The sequence below is a fragment of the Aulonocara sp. 'chitande type north' Nkhata Bay genome, linkage group LG7, assembly GCF_057382095.1.
Source record: "Aulonocara sp. 'chitande type north' Nkhata Bay isolate Kocher_YH1m ecotype deep benthic linkage group LG7, A_spYH_male_GT1.1, whole genome shotgun sequence".
In the NCBI taxonomy this organism is placed as follows: Eukaryota; Metazoa; Chordata; class Actinopteri; order Cichliformes; family Cichlidae; genus Aulonocara; species Aulonocara sp. 'chitande type north' Nkhata Bay.
In genome coordinates, this window is record NC_141350.1 from 25,722,945 (window position 1) to 25,749,688 (window position 26,744).

Below are 26,744 nucleotides of genomic sequence, written 5' to 3' on the forward strand. Positions count from 1 at the left end.
GGTAACGGTGGTCTGTAAGTGCGCCGTCTCAGTCGAACCAGAACGCCAGATCTTCTCCCTCTGCGTCGGCGTTTGCGGCCTCCAGGGCCAGAGAACAAAGGCGTCTCAGGTGAGATGAATGGGGCAGAGGTGTGGACTCGAGTCACATGACTTGGACTCGAGTCAGACTCGAGTCATTAATTTTATGACTTTAGACTTGACTTGAAAAAATGTTCTAAGACTTGTGACTTGACTTGGACTTTTACACCAATGACTTGGGACTTGAATTGGACTTGAACCGGTTTACTTGAAAAGACTTGATATTTTACCCCAAATATAAAATTTAACATGCATATTATATAGAGATTGAAAATGTGACGTCATTCACGGGTAGAACCGCAAAGGATTCTGGGAACTCGTGGCAAGCGGTACTAGCGCACGCAGGCTTTCAATTGAAATCAGTCACACAGCGATAAAAAGAAACACAAAAATGTCAAGAAGCTGTTGTATTATTAACTGCAATAGCCGGTCGCATGACAGCCACGGGAAGCCGACGGGTAAAGAGATCGGTTGTTATCGGATTACGTCGTTGAAGAGAAATTGTTCAAGCCATGTTTCCGAAGTAACAAAGACGCGACGGATGGCCTGGATTGCAGCCATTCAAAGATCAAATATAACGTCCCAGAACACTCCAGCTCACAGGTTAGTCTGCTCCAAGCATTTACACGAAGGTCAGTGTTTTTTAGTAGTTAATACGTCATTTTTCTTAACATAATTAGTAATATAGGTTACAAGCAAGTCTGGCGCTGAACAGAAATTGTCGCGCTATGCTCCTTTGTTTATTGTGCATAAATAGTGAATTGTCCTGACACAATATTGCGTTTCGCCTCTGTTATTATGGTACATTGACAAAAACATATACTTTTATTCACAGGATAAAACAGTTGTTTTGTATCACTAATTGCCCAGTGCGATTACAGTATTATTGTCACTGCTACATTTCTGTGATGCTACCAGAAATTATTTCCACTGCTAATTAATTACCGTTGAGCTCAAAGGTCCTATTAATAAACGGTTAAGGAATGTGTATTCATGAAGACAATTTGTGAGACTGGTAAACTTATGATACGTACGATGGTCTTTACTTTCTACACGGTGCATTTCAAGGTCCTGCACCCATCCGTCGGTAAACTGTACCTGGGCTTGTTGCAGTGACCTGAAGTTACTAAACTTCATGAGTGTATGCACTCACTCCAAGAACCGTATAATTATAAATATGCATATAAATATGCTACGATGAGATAGCTGACTTCATCTAACTAGCAAATGTTGTCCAGGCTACGTTGGTGATGCAGTTTTTTTTTAATGTGTATGATATTTTTGTCATGCGATTTTAAAGCTGGTCCTACAACCGCATCCAAGAACAACATGCAGCTTATCTCGGAACTGTCGGTGAAAATTATTCTTGGAGCTAGGTTTAATTGAGCTGCATTTTAAAGAGGTGCAATTTCACAATTTGTGTATATTTTCTAAGTTCACTATTTTGTCATGTGTTGAGAAAAACACAGATTTTAAAATTACATGGTCTAATATTTACATTTAGCATAAAACTGCAACATGCTTTTTTTCATTTTTTTTTTAAAGACTCGAAAGGACTTGAAATTCAAAGTTTCAGACTTGTGACTTGACTCGGACTTTTACACCAGTGACTTGAGACTCGACTCTGACTTGCCTGACATTACTTGAGACTTGACTTGAGACTTGAGGATAAAGACTTGAGACTTACTTGAGACTTGCAAAACAATGACTTGGTCCCACCTCTGGAATGGGGGGTCTGCAAACGGAGCGTCCGTGTTGCAAAACTTGAACTCCGGAAAGTTATAAGAAAGACCGTCTTTTATGTCCAGTAAGGTTTGTCGGTCGTACACAAGGAGACAAGTGCTGCTCGTGAAAAAATAAAGGAAAAGTAAAATTAAACACAGAAGAAAGCCGTTGCTTGGGGGAGCTCGCGACGAGGCTGCCATACTCGGCGCCATCTTGTCTAAATACTCACTCACTGTGGGTTTGTTAGTTATTTTCCACTGAATTTCTTTAGTATCCTGGTACACATACTACTCCTTTTAGGAAAAGGCTGAGAGTCTAATGGTTTTTTCCCATTAATTCATTTCCTTCATTTTGTTTGGAGACAGATGTGGAGGCAAACTGCAAAGCGCAACCAGAGTTGGCAGCCATATGGTCTATCAGCATACTCGTCATTTGCTAAACTAGTTATAGTATGATGAAGTTTTTCGGTGAAACTGAAACCTATAGAAAAGTTAAACTGAGGGATGAACAGTGTTTGACAAATCCAAAATTTGCAAGATGTCATGTGAGAGCTTTTCCTAGATTTGTCTTGGTATAATAATGATTGCAGATTAATTCCAAAGCACGTTTTGTCTATATCTGTACAAAAAAACCCATTTTGTGTGAAAGGTTAACTTAATTTCAGTCAGTAACCATCTGCAGATTCTATCTTCAGTTATTTTCATTTATTTGGTACTATGGCTCTGTTCTGGGACCCCCAAGAGACCCAAGACAGAACAGAGCAGGCATCACTGACAACTGTTATTATTTTATTTCACTGAATAAGTGTGATATAGAATGAAGCTGCTTGCTGATATTTGCCAACTGAATGCAAAGAATGCTGAAAGCCACCTAGTTATGCTCTATTTTCACCAACCAATGTACTTAGAACAGATTTCTCTGTTATATTTCTGACATGTCAAAACATTTTGATCACATCAGCGAAATATGCCGTTGGTCTTTTGAGCACCTAACAGTAGCATCAAAAGCTAAACATATAGTGTCTAAAAGACTTCTGATGATGCCCTGTCTGTCTCCTACACATCCTGCAGTGACTGCAAACACCCCACAAGCTTAACCATTGCAAGACAAGCTCTGTTTAAATGATTCCTGCAACTGAGACACTCTTCTTTTATCCTCATTTGCATTTTAAAGACATGGTGCCCACTTTATGAAATTTTGGCAAATGAGGCCACTTTAGACGTTATTCAAAGGCTATAAATAGCACTGTAAGCTGGGTTTTTTTTAATGCGGATACATGAGACAGAGCCAAGCTTGTGCCAAAATTTCTGTTTCTGTGAACAACAAACCCAAAGTGAGGCTAAAAAACCTTTCATACTGCAAATGAAAGTGTCCCATTTTTGACCAATTCATTTTTGTCTTCTCTTTTATAAATATGTGAAGTTCTGGTCCAAACCTTCTGGGTTTGACTGCATCTGATCCATGCTGAGTAATAAACTGGGATGCCTCATTGTGAAATCCCATCTCCAATATGTTTTTTAACATCTGAGTCTGTTGCCAAACATGTACCAATGAAATTTTAGATGGTTGAAGAAACATTTTTAGCTCTGGCAGTCCACCTGCCAACCCTGAAAGTTAAGAACTGGGGATGATTGGCTCCTTAGTGTATTAGTTTAGTTTCATTGGCCTGGGTCTTTGTCCCAGGTTTTTGAGTTTGCCTAGTCTGTTGTTCAGTTCTTGAGGGTTAATGAGATGCTAATGTTCACTTTGGAGAGCCGCTGAGTTTTGTTATGATTGTAGTTCTTAGTTCTGGTTTATTCTCTTTCCTTATGTGTCCAGTCTGTCTCACTCTGTCCTTGCTGTGTCCTCCCCTGTGTCCCCAGTATGTAGTCTATTGTGTCTGTTAATGAATGTCAAATTTGGTGTCACTCTCTGTCTCTGTCTCTCACCCATTCGCTCTCTCTCTGCCTCTGTCTCCCTCTCTGTCCCTCGATCTCTTCCAACTCTTGTCTCTGTCTCCTTCCTCCCTTCCCTGTATTTAGTCAGTCTGAGTCTCAGTATGTGTTTCCCTTGTTTCCTGTGGCTGGTCTCAGTCTGTTTCCTGTTTTATTGTGATAGTCTTTTGTCCCGTGTGCATTATGTTTAGTTTTGCTTCCCCCGTCTCGTTTTGTCTTGTTTGCTCCAGCTGTGTTTCCACTTCACCCTCTCATCTGTATCATGAGGATTCGTCACTTTCCCTCCGTGTCATTTGGCTCTGGTGTTACTGTTTTCTAGCATCTCTAGTTTCACATTTTTCCAGTTTAGTTTTCTTAGTAGTTTCCTGGTTCCCTTTTATGTGCTTTTATGTGATTGGCTTAGTTTTGTTCATGTTTTAACTTGAACTTAAAACACTTTGACAAATATAAACCGTACTTATTTTTATTGAAAACAGGATGTGAATTTCTGAATGGTGAAATGTGTAATATACACATTGTAAAGTAAATATCAAAAAAGCAAATTGGTATTTTTCTATAGACAGAAATATATTTTATGTTACTTGCTTGTGATGTATGTATGTGATTATGTACTGTTTCTTGACTTTTCTTGATTATGTTCTCTTTATTAGCAGTAATTCAGTTTCTACTACAGAAGTATACTGTTTGGATTTTACAGTCTGTTGGTGTTGCCGTTTAATACTCTTTTTAAAAACTTTTTTTTACAGTTTGTTTTTTAAAAACAGCAAAATACTTTTTCCATCTAAGACACTTCAGTTTAGTCGTAACTTGTTGTTGTTGTTGTTGCTATTATTATCATTAATATTACTGCCTTTAAACGTATGCTTTCCTCAGACACAATTAAAAATTGTATTAATCCCACTGGGAAAGGGTTGGTACTTGGATGGGAGACTGCCTGAGAATAACAGGTGTTGTAAGCTTATAATTGCAGGGTCTTTACCTTCAAGTACAAAGCACCTTAAGGTTACTGTTGTTGTAAATTGGCTCTATATAAATCAAATCGAATTGAATATTAACAAATGGCTTAAATGAATTTCTAATTAGTTCTGTTATGTATACTTTATTGATCCCCATGGGGAAATTCCTCTCTGCATTTAACCCATTTACTCAGTCATGCATGTTACATGAAAACCTTATAACTTATGAGCTGATTATCGTGAACATGAGATAAGCAAAGTACCAAAACCAGAGAATAACTGAGAGCGAAGCTGCTGAATATAGAGAGAACACTAGAAACATAATACTGGGAAAACAGAGCTAAGTCTTCCCTTGACAACATGACAGAGGAAGACTGAGACAATATATACAAGTGGTAATGAGGGAAGAAGTGCAGGGAGATTAATTCACAGCTGAGGAGAATCAGGGAATCAATAATGGGAGGGACATGAACATAAGCTAGAGAAGATACAGAATAACAAACCACTAATAGAATAAATTGGAAATTAAACATCTAAATGGGGGAACAAGATTAACTTGACACGAGCGATCACTGAAAGCCAAAGCAGATGTGACACGAGAACCGAATGGAAACTAAGCAAAACTAGCCAAATACAACCTGAAAGACAGAGCAACTAAAACTAAGACCAGAGGATTCATATAAAAAGGTTAGAAAATAAACCCTTAAGAATGAACAACAATGTAAAAAAAAAACACGTAAGAATAGTTTAATAATAGAACCCAGACTTATATATGACTCCGTCCAGAATACTCAGACAATGGGCTCAGCATATACTGTACAACAGTCACTGGGGAAACAGTAAGCAATATATATAAATATGATACAACCTATATTACCTTTATTACAAAAGAAATAAGGAACAAAACTCCATTTGAAATGACTTTTGAACCCGAAAGGAATCATAAATTCATTAAATTTCAAAAGCCTGGCATATGAGACTTGAGGACTAAACATAAGTGTCACAGTCTCTGACATACAGGGTGGGCCATTTATATAGATACACCGTAATAACATGGGAATGGTTGGTGATATTAAAGTCCTGTTTGTGGCACATTAGTATATGCGAGGGGGCAAACTCCTCAAGATGGGTGGTGACCATGGTGGCCATTTAGAAGTCGGCCATCTTGGATACAACTTTTGTTTTTTCAATAGGAAGAGGGCCATGTGACACATCAAACTTATTGGTAATGTCACAAGAAAAACAATGGTGTGCTTGGTTTCAACGTAACTTTATTCTTTCATGAGTTATTTACAAGTTTCTGACCACTTATAAAATGTGTTCAATGTGCTGCCCATTGTGTTGGATTGTCAATGCAACCCCTCTTCTCCCACTCTTCACACACTGATAGCAACACCGCAGGAGAAATGCCAGCACAGGGATCCAGTATCCGTAGTTTCAGGTGCTGCACATCTCGTATCTTCACACCATAGACAATTGCCTTCAGATGACCCCAAAGATAAAAGTCTAAGGGGGTCAGATCGGGAGACGTTGGGGGCCATTCAACTGGCCCACGACGACCAATCCACTTTCCAGGAAACTGTTCATCTAGGAATGCTCGGACCGGGCACCCATAATGTGGTGGTGCACCATCTTGCTGGGAAAACTCAGGGAACGTGCCAGCTTCAGTGCATAAAGAGGGAAACACATCATCATGTAGCAATATCAAATATCCAGTGGCCTTGAGGTTTCCATTGATGAAGAATGGACCCACTATCATTGTACCCCATATACCACACCAAACCATCACTTTTGTTGTTCCAACAGTCTTGGAGGGATCCATCCAATGTGGGTTAGTGTCAGACCAATAGCAGTGGTTTTGTTTGTTAACTTCATCATTCACATAAAAGTTTGCCTCATCACTGAACAAAATCTTCTGCGTGAACTGAGGGTCCTGTTCCAATTTTTGTTTTGCCCATTCTGCAGATTCTGTGCGCCGATCTGGGTCATCCTCGTTGGGATGCTGCAGTAGCTGGAGTTTGTAAGGGTGCCATTTGTGAGTAGCTAATATCTGCTGAAGGGATGTTGGACTAATGCCCCTCTCCAGTGACATGCGGCGAGTGCTACGCTGTGGGCTCTTGCTGAATGAAGCTAGGACAGCCACTGATGTTTCTTCATTAGTGACAGTTTTCTTGCATCCACATTTTGGCAAATCCAACACTGAACCAGTTTCACGAAACTTAGCAAGCAGTTTGCTAACTGTAGCGTGGGAGATGGGTGGTCTCGTAGGGTGTCTTGCATTGAAATCTGCTGCAATGACCCAGTTACTGCGTTCACCAGATATCAACACAATTTCGCTCCTCACGTGTTAACCTCTTCGACATGTCAATGGCTGTGAACAAAGAGAAACAGTGTGTGAAGAGTGGGAGAAGAGGGTTGCATTGACAATCCAACACAATGGGCAGCACATTGAACACATTTTATGTGGTCAGAAACTTGTAAATAACTCATGAAAGAATAAAGTTACATTGAAACCAAGAACACCATTGTTTTTCTTGTGACATTACCAATAAGTTTGATGTGTCACATGGCCCTCTTCCTATTGAAAAAACAAAAGTTGTATCCAAGATGGCCGACTTCTAAATGGCCACCATGGTCACCACCCATCTTGAGGAGTTTGCCCCCTCGCATATACTAATGTGCCACAAACAGGACTTTAATATCACCAACCATTCCCATGTTATTATGGTGTACGGCATTAAGAAAAACCTTTATGAGGAATATATTTATTTTTGGTGCACTTCACTTGAAAAAAGTAAAAGAATCCTAATGACACCAGAAATGAAACCTTCCAGTACTAAATCAGTTTTCAGTGCTGATTAAATAACGGAATAACTGCATCCATGCATCCATCCACACTATGGCCACAGGTCTGTATTTTAACAGGTCTGGATATAAATAGTGTGGTGAGGTCAACAAATGCAAATCAGGATTCTTCTGCTCCCGAAGTTGGCAACTTAAACAGTACAAGAACTTACTACAAGGTTTGATTTAGTCAGTCTGCAGTACCCACAACCCTAAACAAGAAATCTGTTTCAGCTCTCTGATAGAAAAGAAAAGTCCTAATCTGTTACACTATAAGTCTTAGATGGTAAATTGACTGATTCTTATATAGTGCCTTACACATTGCTCATTCACACAAGCCCTTTTTCTTCTATTCTCTTTCTACCTAACGTTCACAATGTGATGAATCAGAGCATCTTGCCCATGCAGACTGGAGCAGACGGGACTCTGCTCTACCACCTGAGCTACAGCCACCCCCTCTCAGGTAATGCAGAGCCAATGTGGGTGAAGTGACTCGCCCAGCCTGACTGCCTTGATGTCCAGGTGTCTTCCCTGCCTGCCCTGATATGAGAAAACCTGTGTAGCCTTGCAGGTCACATTGCATCAGTCACAGCTGTTATGGCAGCCCCCCTCTCAGTCGTGGCACTTGTTAATCTGGACTGGTTATAGAGGTCCATACCGTAGGCCCCAAGGGACTGTTACCTTTAGTGGTCCTCAAAGAGTGAAAAAGTGAATGTCAGCAATGTAGACTTTAAGGAACAGGAAATTTTATCATAGCAATTTTGCAGGACTAATTCAAAAGGAAAATAAAATAGTAAAAAATCACTAAACAATAATTAAATCACTTAAACTATACTTATGTAGCTAACGCTGAGCATTTTCTTATCTTTGATGAGGAGAGGTAGGAGCACAACTGGATCCAAAGATGCACTCATCCTCTTGTCCATGTCCATGATAATCACCCAACAGGAAAGCAGCATCCCATGGGCATTCAGTGGAAGTAAATCAAACTCCTTCTGAATTGACCATCTAACACAGTAAAAATGAGCGTTGAGGATAGCTGTCAGAAAAATGTTCTTAAAAAGTGAGACACGCAGAGCAGAAATTTTAATGAGCAGCAAGTTTAATGTGTTTATATACTTGCAGGGGAGCAACAGCATACACAGTGAAAGTCTATGCACGTGCTCATCTAGGCGATCCTGTTGATCCTTTTTATACATTTTTCTAGTCACACACTAAATCTGAGATAAGATATGTGAGACTTTCTCATACATTCCTTTCGAAGCAAACAGTTTATTCTTCTTAAAAAGATATACAACCAGTTTGCAGGTTCACAGGTTGGCCTGGGTCGATCCCCTGTTCACCTCCCTTTCCCACTGGTTGTCACATCTTTTTAACCTTACCCATGGGGACATCCAATCACATTATCAACATCCAATCATCTGATGTCCACTCACACTTTCTGCTCTCGTATGCTCTCTCTGTCAATCTGACTTACATGATTTAAGACAAAATGTCAACTTTGAAATTCTATCACATTTAAGCACTGAATCACATATAGATATAATTCCCTTAATGTTTCATTCAGTTTATGTGATTCCACTTTAATTTATCTATTTATCTTTAGCACATAACATTCACTTTTTAATTCAGATCCAGGGGAATACTTTCTTTTATCCTTTTAAACTCTGTGTTTGTCAACCACCATTTATGCATTCACCACACACACACACACACACACACACACACACACACACACACACACACACACACACACACAACAGGGCCATTAGAATAGTCATTTTACCTACTCAAACTACATTTCTCATTTTGATCAAAAATAATGTTATTATAACATGATAATATATCGTATCTTTGATTAAGAATAAAAATGCTTTATTATTAGGAAATAGAGAAAAGCTCTTTTTTAGCAGTCGCATAAAGCTGGATGCTAAGACCTTTGACCCCCTGAGAGGGAAGTCAACAATATTGTAGGTAGAAGACTGTCTTCTACAGTCTTTTCACACACAGTAAGTGAAAAGAGGACTGAGTACACTGTAGTTGATGAGACAATGACATTAATTCTCTACAGAAGCTCATTTGATAAGACTGCAACATGCTTCTTCAGGCATGTAAACCCATCAGATATTACTCAGACATTGTCATGGCAGATCATAATGTGAAAGTGTGTTTCTATCATTTGGCTTGTTTCTTGAGATTAGGATCTTGTTTGTATGTCAGCCCCTCAGCAAGCTGCTACAGTTGCCTAACAGTCTGTTCTTCTTATTCAGTAATACACTCAACAAAAATATAAACGCAACACCTTTGTTACTGCTCCCATTCCCCATGGGATGGACGTAGAGACCTAAAATTCATTCCAGATACACAATATAACCATCCCTCCCAAACAGTGGTCACAAATCTGTCCAAATGTGTGGTAGTGGGCACATCTGCCATATTGAGATAATCCATCCCACCTCACAGGTGTGCCACATCAGGATGCTGATCTGACATCATGAGTAGTGCACAGGTGTACCTCAGACTGCCCACAACAAAAGGCCACCCTGGAATGTGCAGTTTTGTCTCACAGCAAAATGCCACAGATGCCACAAGCAATGAGGGAGCGTGCAACTGGCATGCTGACAGCAGGAATGTCAACCAGATCTGTCGCCCGTGCATTGAATGTTCATTTCTCAACCATAAGCCGTCTCCACAGGCGTTTCAGAGAATATGGCAGCACATCCAACCGGCCTCACAACCGCAGACCTCGTGTAACCACACCAGCCCAGGACCTCCACATCCAGCAGGTTCACCTCCAAGATCGTCTGAGACCAGCCACCCAGACAGCTGCTGGAACAATTGGTTTGCACAACCAAACAATTTCTGCAAAAACTGTCAGAAACCGTCTCAGGGACGCTCAACTGCATGCCCGTCGTCCTCATCGGGGTCTTGACCTGACTCCAGCTCGTCGCCGTAACAGACTTGTGTGGGCAAATGCTCACATTCGATGGCGTCTGGCACGTTGGAGAGGTGTGCGCTTCACGGATGAATCATGGTTCACATTGTTCAGGGCAGATGGCAGCTGAGAATGTCCCAGTTCTTGCATGGCCAGCATACTCACCGGACATGTCACCCATTGAGCATGTTCGGGATGTGCTTGACCGGCGTATACGACAGCGTGTACCAGTTCCCACGAATATCCAACAACCTCGCACAGCCATTGAAGTGGAGTGGACCAACATTCCACAGGCCACAATTGACAATCTGATAGACTCCATGCGATGATGTGTTGCACTGCATGAGGCAAATGGTGGTCACACCAGATACTGACCGGTTCTGGGTCCCCAGACCCCCAATAGCGCAAAAAACTGCACATTCCAGGGTGGCCTTTTGTTGTGGGCAGTCTGAGGTACACCTGTGCACTACTCATTGAGATAATATTGAGATAATCCATCCCACCTCACAGGTGTGCCACATCAGGATGCTGATCTGACATCATGAGTAGTGCACAGGTGTACCTCAGACTGCCCACAACAAAAGGCCACCCTGGAATGTGCAGTTTTGTCTCACAGCAAAATGCCACAGATGCCACAAGCAATGAGGGAGCGTGCAACTGGCATGCTGACAGCAGGAATGTCAACCAGATCTGTCGCCCGTGCATTGAATGTTCATTTCTCAACCATAAGCCGTCTCCACAGGCGTTTCAGAGAATATGGCAGCACATCCAACCGGCCTCACAACCGCAGACCTCGTGTAACCACACCAGCCCAGGACCTCCACATCCAGCAGGTTCACCTCCAAGATCGTCTGAGACCAGCCACCCAGACAGCTGCTGGAACAATTGGTTTGCACAACCAAACAATTTCTGCAAAAACTGTCAGAAACCGTCTCAGGGACGCTCAACTGCATGCCCGTCGTCCTCATCGGGGTCTTGACCTGACTCCAGCTCGTCGCCGTAACAGACTTGTGTGGGCAAATGCTCACATTCGATGGCGTCTGGCACGTTGGAGAGGTGTGCGCTTCACGGATGAATCATGGTTCACATTGTTCAGGGCAGATGGCAGCTGAGAATGTCCCAGTTCTTGCATGGCCAGCATACTCACCGGACATGTCACCCATTGAGCATGTTCGGGATGTGCTTGACCGGCGTATACGACAGCGTGTACCAGTTCCCACGAATATCCAACAACCTCGCACAGCCATTGAAGTGGAGTGGACCAACATTCCACAGGCCACAATTGACAATCTGATAGACTCCATGCGATGATGTGTTGCACTGCATGAGGCAAATGGTGGTCACACCAGATACTGACCGGTTCTGGGTCCCCAGACCCCCAATAGCGCAAAAAACTGCACATTCCAGGGTGGCCTTTTGTTGTGGGCAGTCTGAGGTACACCTGTGCACTACTCATGATGTCAGATCAGCATCCTGATGTGGCACACCTGTGAGGTGGGATGGATTATCTCAATATGGCAGATGTGCCCACTACCACACATTTGGACTGATTTGTGACCACTGTTTGGGAGGGATGGTTATATTGTGTATCTGGAATGAATTTTAGGTCTCTACGTCCATCCCATGGGGAATGGGAGCAGTAACAAAGGTGTTGCGTTTATATTTTTGTTGAGTGTATTTAGAGTTTACTTTAGATCGAGTAGTTCATTTTAAAGTCTCATGTGTTAAATAATATGCAACATTAGGGTCCTTAAATTTGTTCCTATAGCTCGCCTGCAACAGTGTAGCATCTGGTGTATCATTCAGTACAGCTTCCAGCGAGCAGACCATCTTGTCTGCTCGCTGAGACAATAACGGGAAAAAAGAAGAAAAAAATACACACAAGTGTTCAGGCGAACTAACCGAAGCTTATTTAGAACTTCCAGTGTCACTGGCGCAATAACTCATCGGGCGCATAACAAACATCACAAAGTAAAAGGCTTGTTTATATTTTCATATGTAAAGAGGCATAACCACATTCACTCTGTAACTGCCTTTGAATCTGATACCACATTAGGGCAATTGCCAGGGTTAGGGTTAAACATCACAACAGCTAATTTAACATCTCAGTGCAGCATGACAGGGCACAGAGCTTTTAATGTACCATGCTCATTTTGAAAGCTAACTCCCCAGTGGAGTTCATGTAACGGTGAATGCCTGTTGGACTCAGCACAGCTTCAAAGTGTGTACAGCCACATGAAATTTCACTCTCAACACATTAAAACTGATCAGTTTGCACTAGACAGCTGCTACTTACATAGCAACTCTACATCACTGTAATGTATTCAATACAGTTCAGTTCAATTCTATTCTATTCAGTGCAGTTCATTTTGATTTAATTACAATTTATTTAGATTGTATCTAAATAAATTGTATATATTGTATATTGTATAAAAAAAACCCTTTTAACAGAAAAATTAACACCAGTAGAACCAGGCTCAGGGACGGGCCGCCATCTGCTATGACCAGTTGGGGCTGACGGGAGTAAGACACAACAAAAGACACACTGTGGAAGAAAACCAGAGTTTAACTAATGATTAATGACTGTGAAATAATCTGAAATGTCATACTCCCTCAAATAACCTGAATTATATATTGGAAAAAGGTTAAAAGTTCACAAATCTCACATCAGACAATTCACATATACACTTCTAAAAATGACTGGGTTGAGGAAAACGTTTTGCATTTAAGTAAACCACGAAGAGCTCAATAATGCTGTAACTATACAATACTAAAAAAAAATATAGTGCTAATTAACATATTTCTGGTGCTCTTATCAGTACTGATAAGATCCTAAGTAATAGAATTAGATAGTGTGACTATAACTAATAAATCCAAAACATGCGTTTTGCATAAGTGTTGACAGTCAGTTACATTTCATCTTTGTTTTTGCTGCTATTGTAAACTGTTGTTATTATTAAACTGTTCAGAGCTGCATCACATTCTATGAAAGGTACTGAACCCAAAACTTGCTCCTAATTCACCATCATGACCTTAAAGAAAAAGCAATTGCGCGCATAAATGGGTGAATTGTCTTTGTAGTATAAAGAACTTAAAGCAAATAATTAGACTAGAAGTGTTACATGAATGCAGCTTGTTCACCATTTCATACAGAAAAGAGGTGAATAAAAAACACTGGAAGCAATGAAAGGCCCAGGCCACATATATTCTGTTCATGTTAGAGTTTGGGTTTCTCTTTTGTTGAGAGATAAAATCAGCTCAGAGGTTTATTGAAAGATTCAGGAGAGTGAAGGTCACCTCTGTTCATTACTGATGTCTGTAAAGAATAGTGTGAAACGCCTCCACATTCTTATGAATCCAACACTGATGAGCATCTTACAACATCATATTATATTACACACAGTAGCTGTAATGTAAAGACGTATTATGGCAATAGCAATTAGTATATTTCTTCCATACAATTACTGTTTACAGTGACTACTGATATTAGATACAATTCGTAGGTTGTTTTTCACATATCACAATTCATATTTCAGTACACAGAATGCAAGGAGCAGCAAAAAATGAAAAAGATTTAAGTGATGTCTGAAGTTATAATTTTCAAAACTCAGACATTAATAAAATAATTCTCTTTTTCTCATCATGAACACACATGCTGTTGTTTATTTTTTACTTACTATTTTTTCACAGCGTCAACTGTAGGTTAATGAAAGTAGTCCCAATTAATGTACTAGTTCTTCCTGTTATGCAGGAAATGGAAATTAATATTTTTGCAAATAATACAATTTAATAAAAATTAAAAATATAACATGTAGGTAAGTAAACACAGCTTTTGCTCATTGCTTTGTTGAAGCACCTTTTGCAGCAATTATAGCCTCGACGCTCCTATTTTCTTTGTAGAAGTTCAAAAGCTCCATCAGGCTGATGTTCCAGAGTGGTCCTGGAGCCACTCGTTTATTATCTTAGCTGTGTCTTAGGGTCATGTCCTGCTGGAAGATGAATCGTCACCCCAGTCCAAGGTCCAGAGTACTCTGGAGCAGGTTATCATCAAGGATGTCTCTGTACATTACTGCTTCATTATTCCCTTGACACTGACCAGTTCTTGCTGCCAAAAACATCCCCACAGCATGATGCTGTCACCACCATTATGCTTCACTGTAGGGATGGCATTGGCCAGATGATGAGCGGTGCCTGGTTTCCTCCAGACACGACACTTGGTTTTCAGGCCAAAAAGTTCAGCCTTTGTTTCATCACACCAGAGAATTTTGTTTTTCATTGCCTTAGAGTGGTTCGGTTGCCTTTTGACAAACTCCAGGTGGGCTGTCATGTCCCCTTTACAAGTGGCATCTATTTGGCAACTCTACCATACAAACCTGATTGATAGAAAGGCTTGTCCATCTAGAAGGTTCTCTTCTCTTCACAAAGCAACAGTGTAGCTCTGTCAGAGTGACCACCAGGTTCTTAGCCATCTCCCTGGCTAATGCCCCAATCTACCCCAATTGCTCAGATTGGTTAGAAAGAGTCCTGGTTGTTCCACATTTCTTCCAGATTCACAGGCGATAGTGGCCACTGTGCTCAGTCAGACTTTCAGTGCTGCAGAAATGTTTCTGTATGGTTCCCCTGATCTGTGTCTTGATGAAATTCTGTCTCAGAGGTGTAGAGACAATTTCTTGGACTTCATGGCTTGTTTTATGGTCTGACATATCATGTCTGACTTCATGACTTGTAGCGTGACTTTCCAAATCATATCCAGTCAACTGAATTTACCACACAAATTATGCTCTAAAATGGCAAAATGTGGAACAAGTGAAGCATTGTGAATACTTTCTGGATGCACTGTATAGTGTTAAAGCCTTATGTGCAGCTCAGTAGAAATATCTAAACTATGTAAAGACATCAAGTCCATGTTATTATAAACATTTTAAAGGGGATCATTATTGTTTTACAGACAGATGATTGATGGGTTTTAACGGGAGCTCAGTTGCGTTTAACACCCCAAGTTAAAGTTATGTACAACACTACATGATGCAATGATCTCAGTGTTGTGTTATCTAAAGAGCCCCCTTTTATTCTGTCATAAAGTAGAATATTAATACTTAAGTGTAAAGAAGAGATAATGAAAACTGAGTTTTTGAGAGACTTCAAGTAGACATGAAACATGTGTAAAGGTAAATTTACACCATGGAGCCCTACTTCAACTTTAAAGACTTATTTCTTAAATCTAGCTTCACAGACAGTGTTAACGTTTTTAAGAGCATGTTTCTATGGTCCTAGTTCCTAGTGATGTGCTCAGTTTAGTTTCTGTTAGGAAAGTCTTTTTTAATTTGTTCTTTATTTTTTTGGTATGGTTGACCGTCAACCTCAATAAATGGCTTGTGCTCAGTGAGTTCATTCTTACATCCATGTATACGCTGCATTTGGCTGGCCGATTAATAACACTAGAAAAAGGTTTTGGGAAGCTAAAGCCTGGCATTAAAAATAGCATCTCTGCAGTTACCTCTATATTCTGCAGCTTGAGTCTTGCTGAGGTTTTATTAGGGCTTGTAATGAATAACCGATGTTGTCACATGTTAGACGCTTTGTCCATCCATCCATCCATCTTCTTCCACTTATCCGGGGTCGGCTTGCTCAGCCACCTCCTACAGCTTGTCCGGGGGAACACCAAGGCGTTCCTAGGCCAGCCGAGAGATATAATTTCTCCAGCGTGTTCTGGATCTGCCCAAGGCCTCCTCCCGGTGGGGTGTGGCATGCCGGAACACTTCACCCAGGGGGCGCATAGCAGGCAACCTTGTCAGATGCCCGAACTACCTCAACTGGCTCGTTTCAATGTGAAGGAGCAGCAGCGGCTCTACTCTGAGCCTGTCCCGGATGGTCGAACATCTCACCCTATCTCTAAGGGAGAGGCCAGCCACCTTTCAGAGGAAGCTCATTTCTGCCGCTTGTATCCGAAATCTCATTCTTTTGGCCACTACTCAAAGCTCGTGACCATAGGTGGGGGTAGAGATGTAGATCGACTGGTAAATTGAGAGCTTCGCTTTTACGCTCAGCTCTCTCTTCATCACAACAGACCGGGACAGCATCCACATCGCTACGGCCGCAGCAACAATCCGTCTGTCGATCTCCCGCTCCTTTCTCCCGTCACTCATGAACAAGATCCCAAGATATTTAAACTCCTCCACTTGGGGCAGGAACTCGTCCCCAACGCGGAGTGGGCACTCCACCCTTTTCCGGCTGAGGACCATGGCCTCAGATTTGGAGGTGCTGATTCTCATTCCCACTGCTTCACAATCGGCTGCGAACTGTTCCAAGGCGAGCTGGAGGCCATCACCCGATGAAACCAACAGAACCACATCATCTGCGAAAAGCATAGATGATATTCTGAGACCACCCAAGTGAAAGCCTTCCGCCACTTGGTTACGCCTAGATATCCTGTCCATAAAAATTATGAACAGGATCGGTGTCTTATCTAAATTTTCACATTGAAATATTAGTAGCTTACAACGTAGAGAACATTATTACATGCTCATACCAGCTCTTGTTTTTTGTATTCAAATGAGCACTAGTTAACTTTACTGAACAGCACGCTGAATAGTTCTTTTAACTTAAAATGACATTTCTGTAGTTGTTATCATTGCAGAAGAATACAAATTACATGTAAAGAACAAATTGGAAACAAAAACAACTGTTGTTAACAAATCCTCAATTTTATTCAAGTGTGAAGAAAAGCAGATTTTAGTTGAATGACAAGATGTGCTCTCACTAAAATGTGAGATGGAGCATCTGCAGTCACACTGTCAGTACCATGACCTTTAAACCCTCGAAAACATAATTCCTTAAATTACAGACAGCATCTCCAATCTGATGTGCTGATGGGTCTGTGTAGTGCAGAACTGAGTTAAGAATGGAGGTTTTAGTCTGATTGAAGCAGTCTGGGGAGAAAGAGTAAATGCCCTTTCAACTTGTTGTTAATGATAATGGCAGCAGGGTCTTAAATGTTTTATCTCCACCTTTCTCTCTGCAGCTCTGAGCTTAGCTTTAACAGGTGACACTGTTCCTCTCTCTTTAAATTGTTTAACAAGTCTTTGTTTAAGAAGGTATGGGAAACAACTATTTATTTAATATAAAGTACAGATAATATTGATTTGAAAGAACTGATACATTCAAGTAAATTAATTATTTATTCTCCACATTTGTTTGCTTGGCTGTAGATAAATCTCACAGTATCACACATGCAGCTGATCATTGCACCCCTACTGAGCTGGAATTAATCACTGAGTAATCTATCAAAAATATTGTTCTGTTTTCTTGGCTGCCACTAAGTAACTCCAAGCTTCAGTTCCCTCCACAGATTATTATAGGACTGAGGCCTGGAGACTGACTACGCAACTCAGTGCCCTTAATGTGCTTCTTCTATTGCAGTTCTCTTGTTGCCTTAGCAGTGGGTTTTGGGTCACTGTCATGCCGGGAAGACTTATTCATGACCCAGGTCTTCCCGGCAGCAGTATCCAGACTGAAAGAGTAAAAAAACAAATTAAAAATCATACATGAAAAACTAAATGTAAGAAATCTTTAAACAAATTTTAAGGATGATTCAAGGGATGTTAAATGATTCACAAATAATCTAAGATGTATTAATACAAGGAAATGCAGAATCACATTGGTGCATATGTTTCACTGACAGCAGATAAAAGTGTGATGATTCATGTGCTGTCATATGTGAGTATCAGAGTAAAAATTTGACCAAGATAAAATAAATTTGGGTTGTATAGGTGCAATAGTTGGCGAATCATCATTCTTTTCTGTTTGTGCTCCTTTATTTTATTACATTTTCCAATATTTTCTCTCCTCTTCCTATTATTATTCTTTTCTCTTTCATTTTGTTCACATTGTCATACAACACATATAAAGTAATAAATGAAATAACACTGAAAAGAAGTGATTAACTAAAAAGATAAAAGTAGCACACGAACAGCAGTGTATTCAGATCATAATTCTAATTGTGAAAGCTGCCAGACAGGACAGAGTTAAAAAGAAATCACATCATGTCCTTATATGAATATACATGAGTAGACTTTAAGACTGTAATAGAATTGTTTTGTAATAATTACCACCTCAGAAGGTTAAAATGAGGCTAGCCCTAGCAGTCTCAGTCTTGTTTATTAAATATTTGTTTTTTCTCCCTCTGTCACTCTCAGGAGGGGTGTGCATTGCTCAATCTCTGAAAATTCCTCGTGAGCCGAGACCTGGAGAGTTTGATAAGATAATCCTCCGTTTAGTGGAGACACCCAATGCCCGCGCTGTCATCATGTTCGCCAATGAAGACGACATTCGGTAAAGAAAAAGGTTATTTCTTGTGCATCTAACATGTATTCCAAGGTCCTATTTAATTTGTACTTTATTATGATTATATGATTTTATGGTACTACTAGTACAAAAAAGGGGAAAAACTATACTGTAAATGTTGAAAGAATTTCTTTACTTAAACATGATGAAAGACTTGAGTATGACTGTAGGAATGTGTTCACATAACTGGGCCAGCCATTAGTATAAAATAAAATATTTTTACATGTGCATTAACATGAGTAGGACATGAAAATGTCTTACCCATTCACTAATTGCAGATCTAAATCTTAATAAAAGCCTGAAGCTCATCTTTTTGATAAGCAGGGATAACAAACAAAAAGTCAGGTTTAATTTTAAGCTGATTCAGGACAAACATGAAAAACAAAAGTATTGGAAGAGTCTAAAACTTAGAAAAAGAGACAAAAGCTTAATGGAAGAGCTATCACTGAGGATGCACGTGTGTATCCTCTATCGAAATGATGCATGAAAGTGTCACGGTCATGGGTCAGTGACCCAGTGTTTCGAGTTTGCGTTGTTATTGAACTTTGATTTTGTCAGTATTTATTATTTCTAGTATTTTGGTTTCTATGTTAGCATTCTTAGTATTCTGGTTTTTCTCTCTGTGTTCCATGGATGCTCTGTGTCCCCCTGTCAGCTGTCTCTCCTTGTCAAATCCGCGTCTATGTGTTGTGTTTCCTGTTTTACTTTGTTGTCTAGTTTGGCTTCCTCTGGTCTTATTGTGTTTGATTACTCCCAGGTGTGCTCTCCTCCTGTGTCCCATTCCCCCGTTATCCCTCAGTGTATTTTAGCCCTGTGTTTCTCTCAGTCAGTGTCGTGTCGTCCCCTCATGCTGTTTGGTTTTCCCTCTGTGTGCCTCGTCTCCAGGTTTCTTACTGTTTAGTATTAGTTTCTAGTTTAGTTTCGGTTTTTGGAAGTTTATCGTTTATGGAGTGTTTTTTGTTACTGGAATAAAAGCAGCCTCTTTGAGTTTACGCTTCTGTCTGAGTGGCCTTCATTCTGGGCCCTACACCCCGCCTGCCACAGCCGATTCATGACAGAAAGAGGCATACCGCCAAAAACTGACACCTTTCCTTTTATGGGCTGCTGTCACTCCCCCCTCCCAAGTGATGGTCAGCTCAATGAGCAGAACCCTCTTCTCCACTATGTACCTGCAGCTGGATAGTGTAGTGGTATGACTACACACATTTGGAGCGGGAGTCACAAGTTTGATTCCCACCCTTTATCCAGTAAGAGTCCTGGCTAGACCCCCATGCTAAAAAACCAAGCCCTGCAATGGGCGCGGCTAGGTCTGCAGCCTGTTTGCAGCTCGGACTTCACTACATGTTGTACTCTGTATAACTGTGTATGTGACAAATAAAGGTTGTTGGTTTTACCACATGGCGAAATCAGATCAGAGAGTGGTTGTCAAGACCTTTCTCATAAAGACCAGGTCTTTCCTGAGGTCTACCAGCATTTGCCACCTTTTTACCTGGCTGCCAGTCATGCTGCCAGGCTTCACAAATCCTTGTAGGGCATAATTGGCTGCTGGTTTGCAGTTTGCACAGTAGACAACTGTGCTTTTCTACTTTGTGATAGTGTGGAAGGCAAAGTACACCATGGACCAGTTACCAGTCTAAGAAAGATGGGAAACCAGATGGTGTGGGGGCTGCAGGAGACTCCAGCACAAATCTGAACTAAATAAGCAGTTATAGGATGTATGGAGGATGTATGCTATCTAGTATGTTAAAAGGGTTTGGAGTGAGAAAATACTTGTTAATTACCAGCTGCCATACATTAAATTATTCATAAAGCAATTTTTTTTTTACACAAAAAATTAAAATAAATAAACTTAAATTATTCCGTTAATAATTAACTACAAACATTATTTCCTCATTTCTTTCTTTGTAAAATAACAATTTAAATAACCAGTAAATTACATTAATAACAATGGTAGTTTAACAAACAGCTTCATCTGGGAAATTCTTTTATTTCCGAGTAGAGGGAATAGTTTTATTTTATTTATTTATTTATTTTTTTAGTAGTTTTAGTTTAGATGAAGACAGTTTTTAGGCATCAAGCATGAAAGATCTGCAGCGTCTTGTTTTGTGGTGCTTTGGTTGTGTATGTCTTGTGCGTATACTTTCTTGATGTCTTTTTACGCTGCATGTTCATGCTACATACGAATAAAATATTGAATGAGAATTGGCTCCCTCTTCTCCCCTTTGACTGTCTCATCCGTCACCTGTGATGCTAAAAGGAGAATCCTGGATGCAGCAAAAAGCAACAATCTGACAGGTCACTTCCTGTGGGTGGGATCCGACAGCTGGGGGTCCAAGATCTCTCCGGTAGTCCAGCAGGAGCGGGTAGCCGAAGGCGCCATCACCATCCTTCCTAAGAGGGCATCTGTGGATGGTGAGGCCAGAAACAACCTTGACTTGACCAGATTTTCAGGATGTTTTGAAAGAAATCCTGATTTTAATTATGTTTTCCTTCTTTTGGTAGCATTTGACCGTTACTTCAAGAGTCGCTCTTTGTCCAATAACCGCAGGAACATATGGTTTGCTGAGTTCTGGGAGGAAAACTTTAGCTGTAAACTGGGCATGCATGGCAAGAGACCTGGCAGTCCCAAGAAATGTACAGGTATCTTTGTCTTTGTCATTATCAATGTACAATGACATTTATTCACACAATGCACCATTGCACCAATAGCCCATAACACTATTGCATGAGAACACCATCACACATGTGACGTTAATAGATAGGATACACAAATCATTTCTCTTCTTCTTCCTTTCCTTTTCTTCTTAATCATATATTTTCATTTACCTCTGTGACCCAGCTATGGGTTGAAGACATATATTTTCCTTTTTTTTTTTAATACTTTAGTAGTTTGAAGCTGATGTATGATTTTAGCCAAAGCAGATTTGACTGGGAAAAACTAATAATTTACTTCCTTGATGATGTTCTCAATACACAAATTAAAGAAAACACGTTTTTGCCTTATAAACACTTGTTTCTTCATACCAGAACACATGCAGTAATCTTCTCCCTAAAGTGGCAGCCTAAAGTCACATCATGGAAATCTAATGTTTTCCTGCACTCACTCTGATTTCAGAGGCCTAAAACAGGAAATAAAAAACAGGTACTTTCCATTTGTTACATTCCCTGATTTTAGGAAATGTGTTCAGAAATTTGCAGCCGTGCAAGGTCCAATATTTGAGTACACACTAATAAAATCTTAATCTTGCAGAACACAGCTGCAAGTGGCAATTTATGAAAAGTATATTTTTATATTTCATGCTTTAATGACATTTTTTCAATTTATATAAAAAAAATTATGAAAAAATTTGAAAAAGTTTGATATATGAAGCTAAAATGTCATAGCAATAAAAAAAAAATGCTTTTCTAGATTCTTTTTTGTTGGTGGTGGTGTTGTTGGTTTTTTTTTTCTTTTTAAGGCCCAGACCAGCTGACTTGTTTTGAATACAGATAAAACCATGATAATCCTGCAAAGGCCCAGATTTGGAAAACACTAGTTAAAAAAACAACCTTACATTGGAAAAGACAACAGTTTGCTTTTTATCCCAAAAGACAAACAGAAGAAATCTGCTTGGGACTGCCATTAGCACTCAGCACTCCTAACCAGGAGTGCAGAGAGGAAAGAGGAGGAGAGAGCAGGGGAATACACAAAACAAAAGGCCCCAGACTCAGCCTGGGCCACTTCTACTTTGGCCTTAAGGCATATTGTACCTGCTCACCCAGTGAACTAAACTCTCACCAAAAAATTACGAATAAGGATTTATTTATTTTTTTAGGTTCTGAAGACAAACAAAATGATTGCATAAAATTTGGACTCATTAACTGATAGTGAATCTGATCTGAAATGAGTTTTTGTTCTCGTTCCATGTCTCATGCAGCTGTTTGTTACATGAGAAGCCCTGAATCAGGACTGCAGGGAGACACTCAGCAGAGGTGCACTATCGGCTAAATCCCTTAAAAACTTGTCTGACACGCAAAACAGCATTTGTGGAGGTGTTTGGCTAAGTACAAACAAACAGAGTACCTCCAGCTGGAGATAGAAGTAAAACAGCAGAAGGCAATGTCAGCACTCTAGAAAAAGCTGCAGTGTTCCAACTGCTTCCCTGATAATGTTACCTGAGCTTTGATCAGGCTGCTGCTGTCGGGCAGATCTCAAAAGATTTTATTAGAAGTTCCAGATTGAGTTTTGGAGCTGCATCATCACACAGACAAAACAGCTGAGTTGGCAGGTCAGCAGTCTTAATTGTGTGTGTGTGTGTGTGTGTGTGTGTGTGTGTGTGTGCGTGCGTGCGTGCGTGTGTGTGCGTGTGTGTGCGTGTGTGTAGTATCTTTGTCAGTGCTGTAAAGTGCTGAAAGACTAAATTGTACCAACATGAGTGTTGAGTGGTATGTGAGTATCAAACCTTCTTATTCTGAAGACTGATGGAACTGTATTGTGTGCAAAGAGCCTTGCTACCTAACAGTGGTAAAGCCCAAGGGGATGGGTGTCATCTTTGCACTTCATTAATTTGGCACTATCCATCCACTAAAACACATGCTGTGTGGCACAGATGAATGAGCAGAACTGCGTAGGTGCAGTTCTCACTTGTACAGACTGATGAGCGAGACACCAGGGACTTTATTTCCGACTTTGAGGATGAGGAAAAAGTAACTTTAGCTTTACCAGAGGGACAACACTGAATCATGCAGTGATGAGTGACTTAATGATTTAGCCTCATGTAATTAGTGATTATAGATAGGTATTAAGCTATTTCGGTATAAGCCATCACTCTCCTGAATTCTCGTTTATAATCCTGATCATTGCAGTCACAGCATTTTTCTTCTGAACCAGCTCCGGCAATGGTTTTAGTAGCACAGCAATGAGTTTGAGTTGTTGACTTGGCCTCCAATTTCCCCTGAACTGTGATCTCTTCTGTAACAGGACTGCTTGCACTGAAAATGAAATTAGTTTATGATTGGATTTCATGTGCAAACTCAAGGCTGTTTCCAGATGCGTTGCTAAAAGTCAGAAGATAAAAACTAGTTAACAGAGTCTGGAACATGAATACAGGGTAAAGCTGTATTTCTGCTCCAAACCAAGAAACACTCCTTTTTGGGGGGGTTTTGTCACTCACTGGACATTGAGCTCCTCAGTCCTGCGGATGCAAATCAGCTGAAATCAGGAGCTTTATGGTCTTTGTGGTTGCATCCGTTTGTGTCAGGAGACTGAAATAATTTCCCCCAGGGATCAATAAAGTATTCTGATTCTGATTCTGAAAGATAAAAACGACTTCACCATCAACTGTTTTCAATACATTGATTCTTCTCTGTTAACAGCTACTAATTGGTTTCTGTCACAACCAGACTAACTGCAAACTACGTTCACCCTGCAGGTGCTCAATTTCGATTTTCTGATCAAATCCGATTTTTTTGTCTGCTTGTTCACACTACAAATAAAATGCGACAGCAAACGCGCTCTAGTGTGACCGCTCAAAGCGGCCCGCATGCACAAAATAAGACGTCACACACAACGCACTCTGTTTAGACCCAGAGCAAACAATATTGTTTGACTGATGGCCTTAATATAAAGACTTCGGACTTTACGTTTCCCAATTTTTGCTTTAAGTTATTTTGTTATTTACATAATGTAGATAACCTAATAATGATCCTTATTGCTGTTTTTGAGAGGAGCGGTGCTTCAAATGATAGTTACAGATTTCTGTCAGAATCTGCAGATCATACAGTACAAATAAAATGTTCACGTTTAATATGACATGACCATTCAAACAGCAGTCGCTTTCTAAAACATCAGATATGTATCAGATTCAGTACCACATACGAAAGTGACCCAGATCAGATTTGAAAATATTGGATTTGTGCCGTTCACTCTGTCATACGCAGGAGGTTGGGAAGCGCATCTGTAACCGGAAGGTCGCCGGTTCAATCCCCGGGCTCTCTGTCCTGGTCGTTGTGTCCTTGGGCAAGACACTTTGCCTACTGGTGTCGGCCAGAGGGGCAGATCGCGCGATATGGCAGCCTCGCTTCTGTCAGTCTGCCCCAGGCAGCTGTGGCTACAACTGTAGCTGCCTCCACCAGTGTGTGAATGTGAGAGTGAATGAATAATGGAATTGTAAAGCACTTTGGGTGCCTTGAAAAGTGCTATATAAATCCAATCCAATCCATTATACCATGATTGGATATGGGTCGCATAGGGTCAAAAAAATCAGATTTGATGCGCTTTCGCCTGCAGTGTGAACGTAGCCAAACTGCACAAACTAAAGGAGACTCAACTTCTATTCCTTTTTCAAATATGTAGTGAAGTTTACTCACAGCTTTGCTCTTTGTTTTGATATAACAAGTTTTAAATGTAAGTTTCTGTATAATCTTTAGCCAGGTCTTAATTTTTGTAAAATCCTGAATGAGATCACTTGAGGGGAAATGTGTTCAGTGTGTTCAAAACTTCAGTGTCCGTGTGATATGTTCTATGAGAGGATTTGCTTATTAACTGTAATTAACTGGGTTAATTAGGAATAATCTGTTATGTCTGTCACCACCTCCTCTGAGCTCAACTCATGTGGTCAAGTGTGTCGCTCTTAAAAAGAAATTCATTCAAAAGCAAAGCATTTTTCCCCAGCCTGCTTGGATGGGAGTATTTTCTTTCTATCCCATCTTTTACTTGAGTTTACACATTGGATAAAAAAATTTTCCTTGAAATACCTTTAATAAACCTAATTTATGACACTTTCTTATTTTTTTACCATTCAGTAATTAGCTAAAATAAGTTTGCTGACTGGATTTTCTCAATGGTTTAATGTTGAGACTAATGCTTTCAAAGGTACAAAAACACTTTAAATTATACAAATTATACTTAAATTGTAAATGTAATTCTTAGAAGATATCAATCGTGTTTAAAATGCCATAAAACAATTCTTTGAAATCGTGCTGATTGCTGTTTTGCTCTGACTTAAAAAGAAGAAATACTTTCTTTATGGTATTTTAATTACAGCTGAAGGAAAAATAACAATGGGGTCATTGTAAGGTAGGAATTTAATAGGAGAACATGTTTTTCAGTTTTTTAATCATATTTGTATAAATACGTGGATTCTAAATGTGTCTTAAAATATGAAATATTTCTGTTCTTTGAAAAAAATTGCCAGTCAGTGATTTAGCAGAGGTGCTGTTTTTGTTTGTTTGTTTTCAAATACTAATACTAATATTAATGAATCTGTTAATATTTCTAATTCCATAGGAATATGAAGGGAGTTTTTAAAGTCCAAATAAAGAAAAGACATTTCATTAATTCCATTTTGTTACAAAAGTCTAAACAGCCCTTAAACTGTGCAAGCTATCCAATAAAAATGTGCATATATTGAAATCATTTAATCTTTCCACTCCACTATAATATGATTAAAACACATCAATAATGTTTTGTTAATGGATAAATTAGGGGGGTTAATGAAAATGAAAGTATTCTGTTTGAAGTGTAGCACTGCAACAGAAACACATCACACTCACATGCTCAGATAAAAGCAGCTTTCAGCCAAATTACCTGACAGATGCTTTCCACAGGTGAGCTTGTCGTCTTCCCTGACATCCTCCCCTGCATGCATGGATTCTCTATCTGTCTGTCGTTGATTGCAATCTAGAATTACCATTCTGTTTGTTTTTGTGTGCGAGCTGAAGCAGCTTACAGAGAAGCTTGTTTAGATAATGGGAATGACCATGTTGTTTTCTAATTCAGGTTGTGAGATGCATGTTAGAGTAAGAGAGTGAAGCCTAATGTTATCCTAATACACATTTAAAGGACAAACTCAACACTTTGGCCATTTGTAGGGTAACATAAAAAAGCTGCTGCTGTGTTTTTACTTAGTGTACACAGATTATATTGAAGTTGCAAATATTAAATTAAAT

The 26,744-nt window shown here is 39.9% G+C and overlaps 1 protein-coding gene and 1 pseudogene across 2 annotated transcripts in view; one reads left to right on the top strand and one right to left on the bottom strand.

The window, feature by feature from the left end:
- Window positions 1-26,744, top strand: part of LOC147325227 (metabotropic glutamate receptor 8-like) — a 143,414-nt gene that overhangs the window by 92,273 nt on the left and 24,397 nt on the right. For both annotated transcript variants that reach the window (XM_086299634.1, XM_086299635.1), the window contains exons 4-6: window positions 18,668-18,803; window positions 21,073-21,227; window positions 21,318-21,455. In XM_086299634.1, coding sequence (XP_086155760.1) covers window positions 18,668-18,803; window positions 21,073-21,227; window positions 21,318-21,455 — 429 coding nt within the window. The remainder of the gene's footprint in view (window positions 1-18,667; window positions 18,804-21,072; window positions 21,228-21,317; window positions 21,456-26,744) is intronic.
- Window positions 14,477-16,618, bottom strand: LOC147325229 (uncharacterized; annotated as a pseudogene).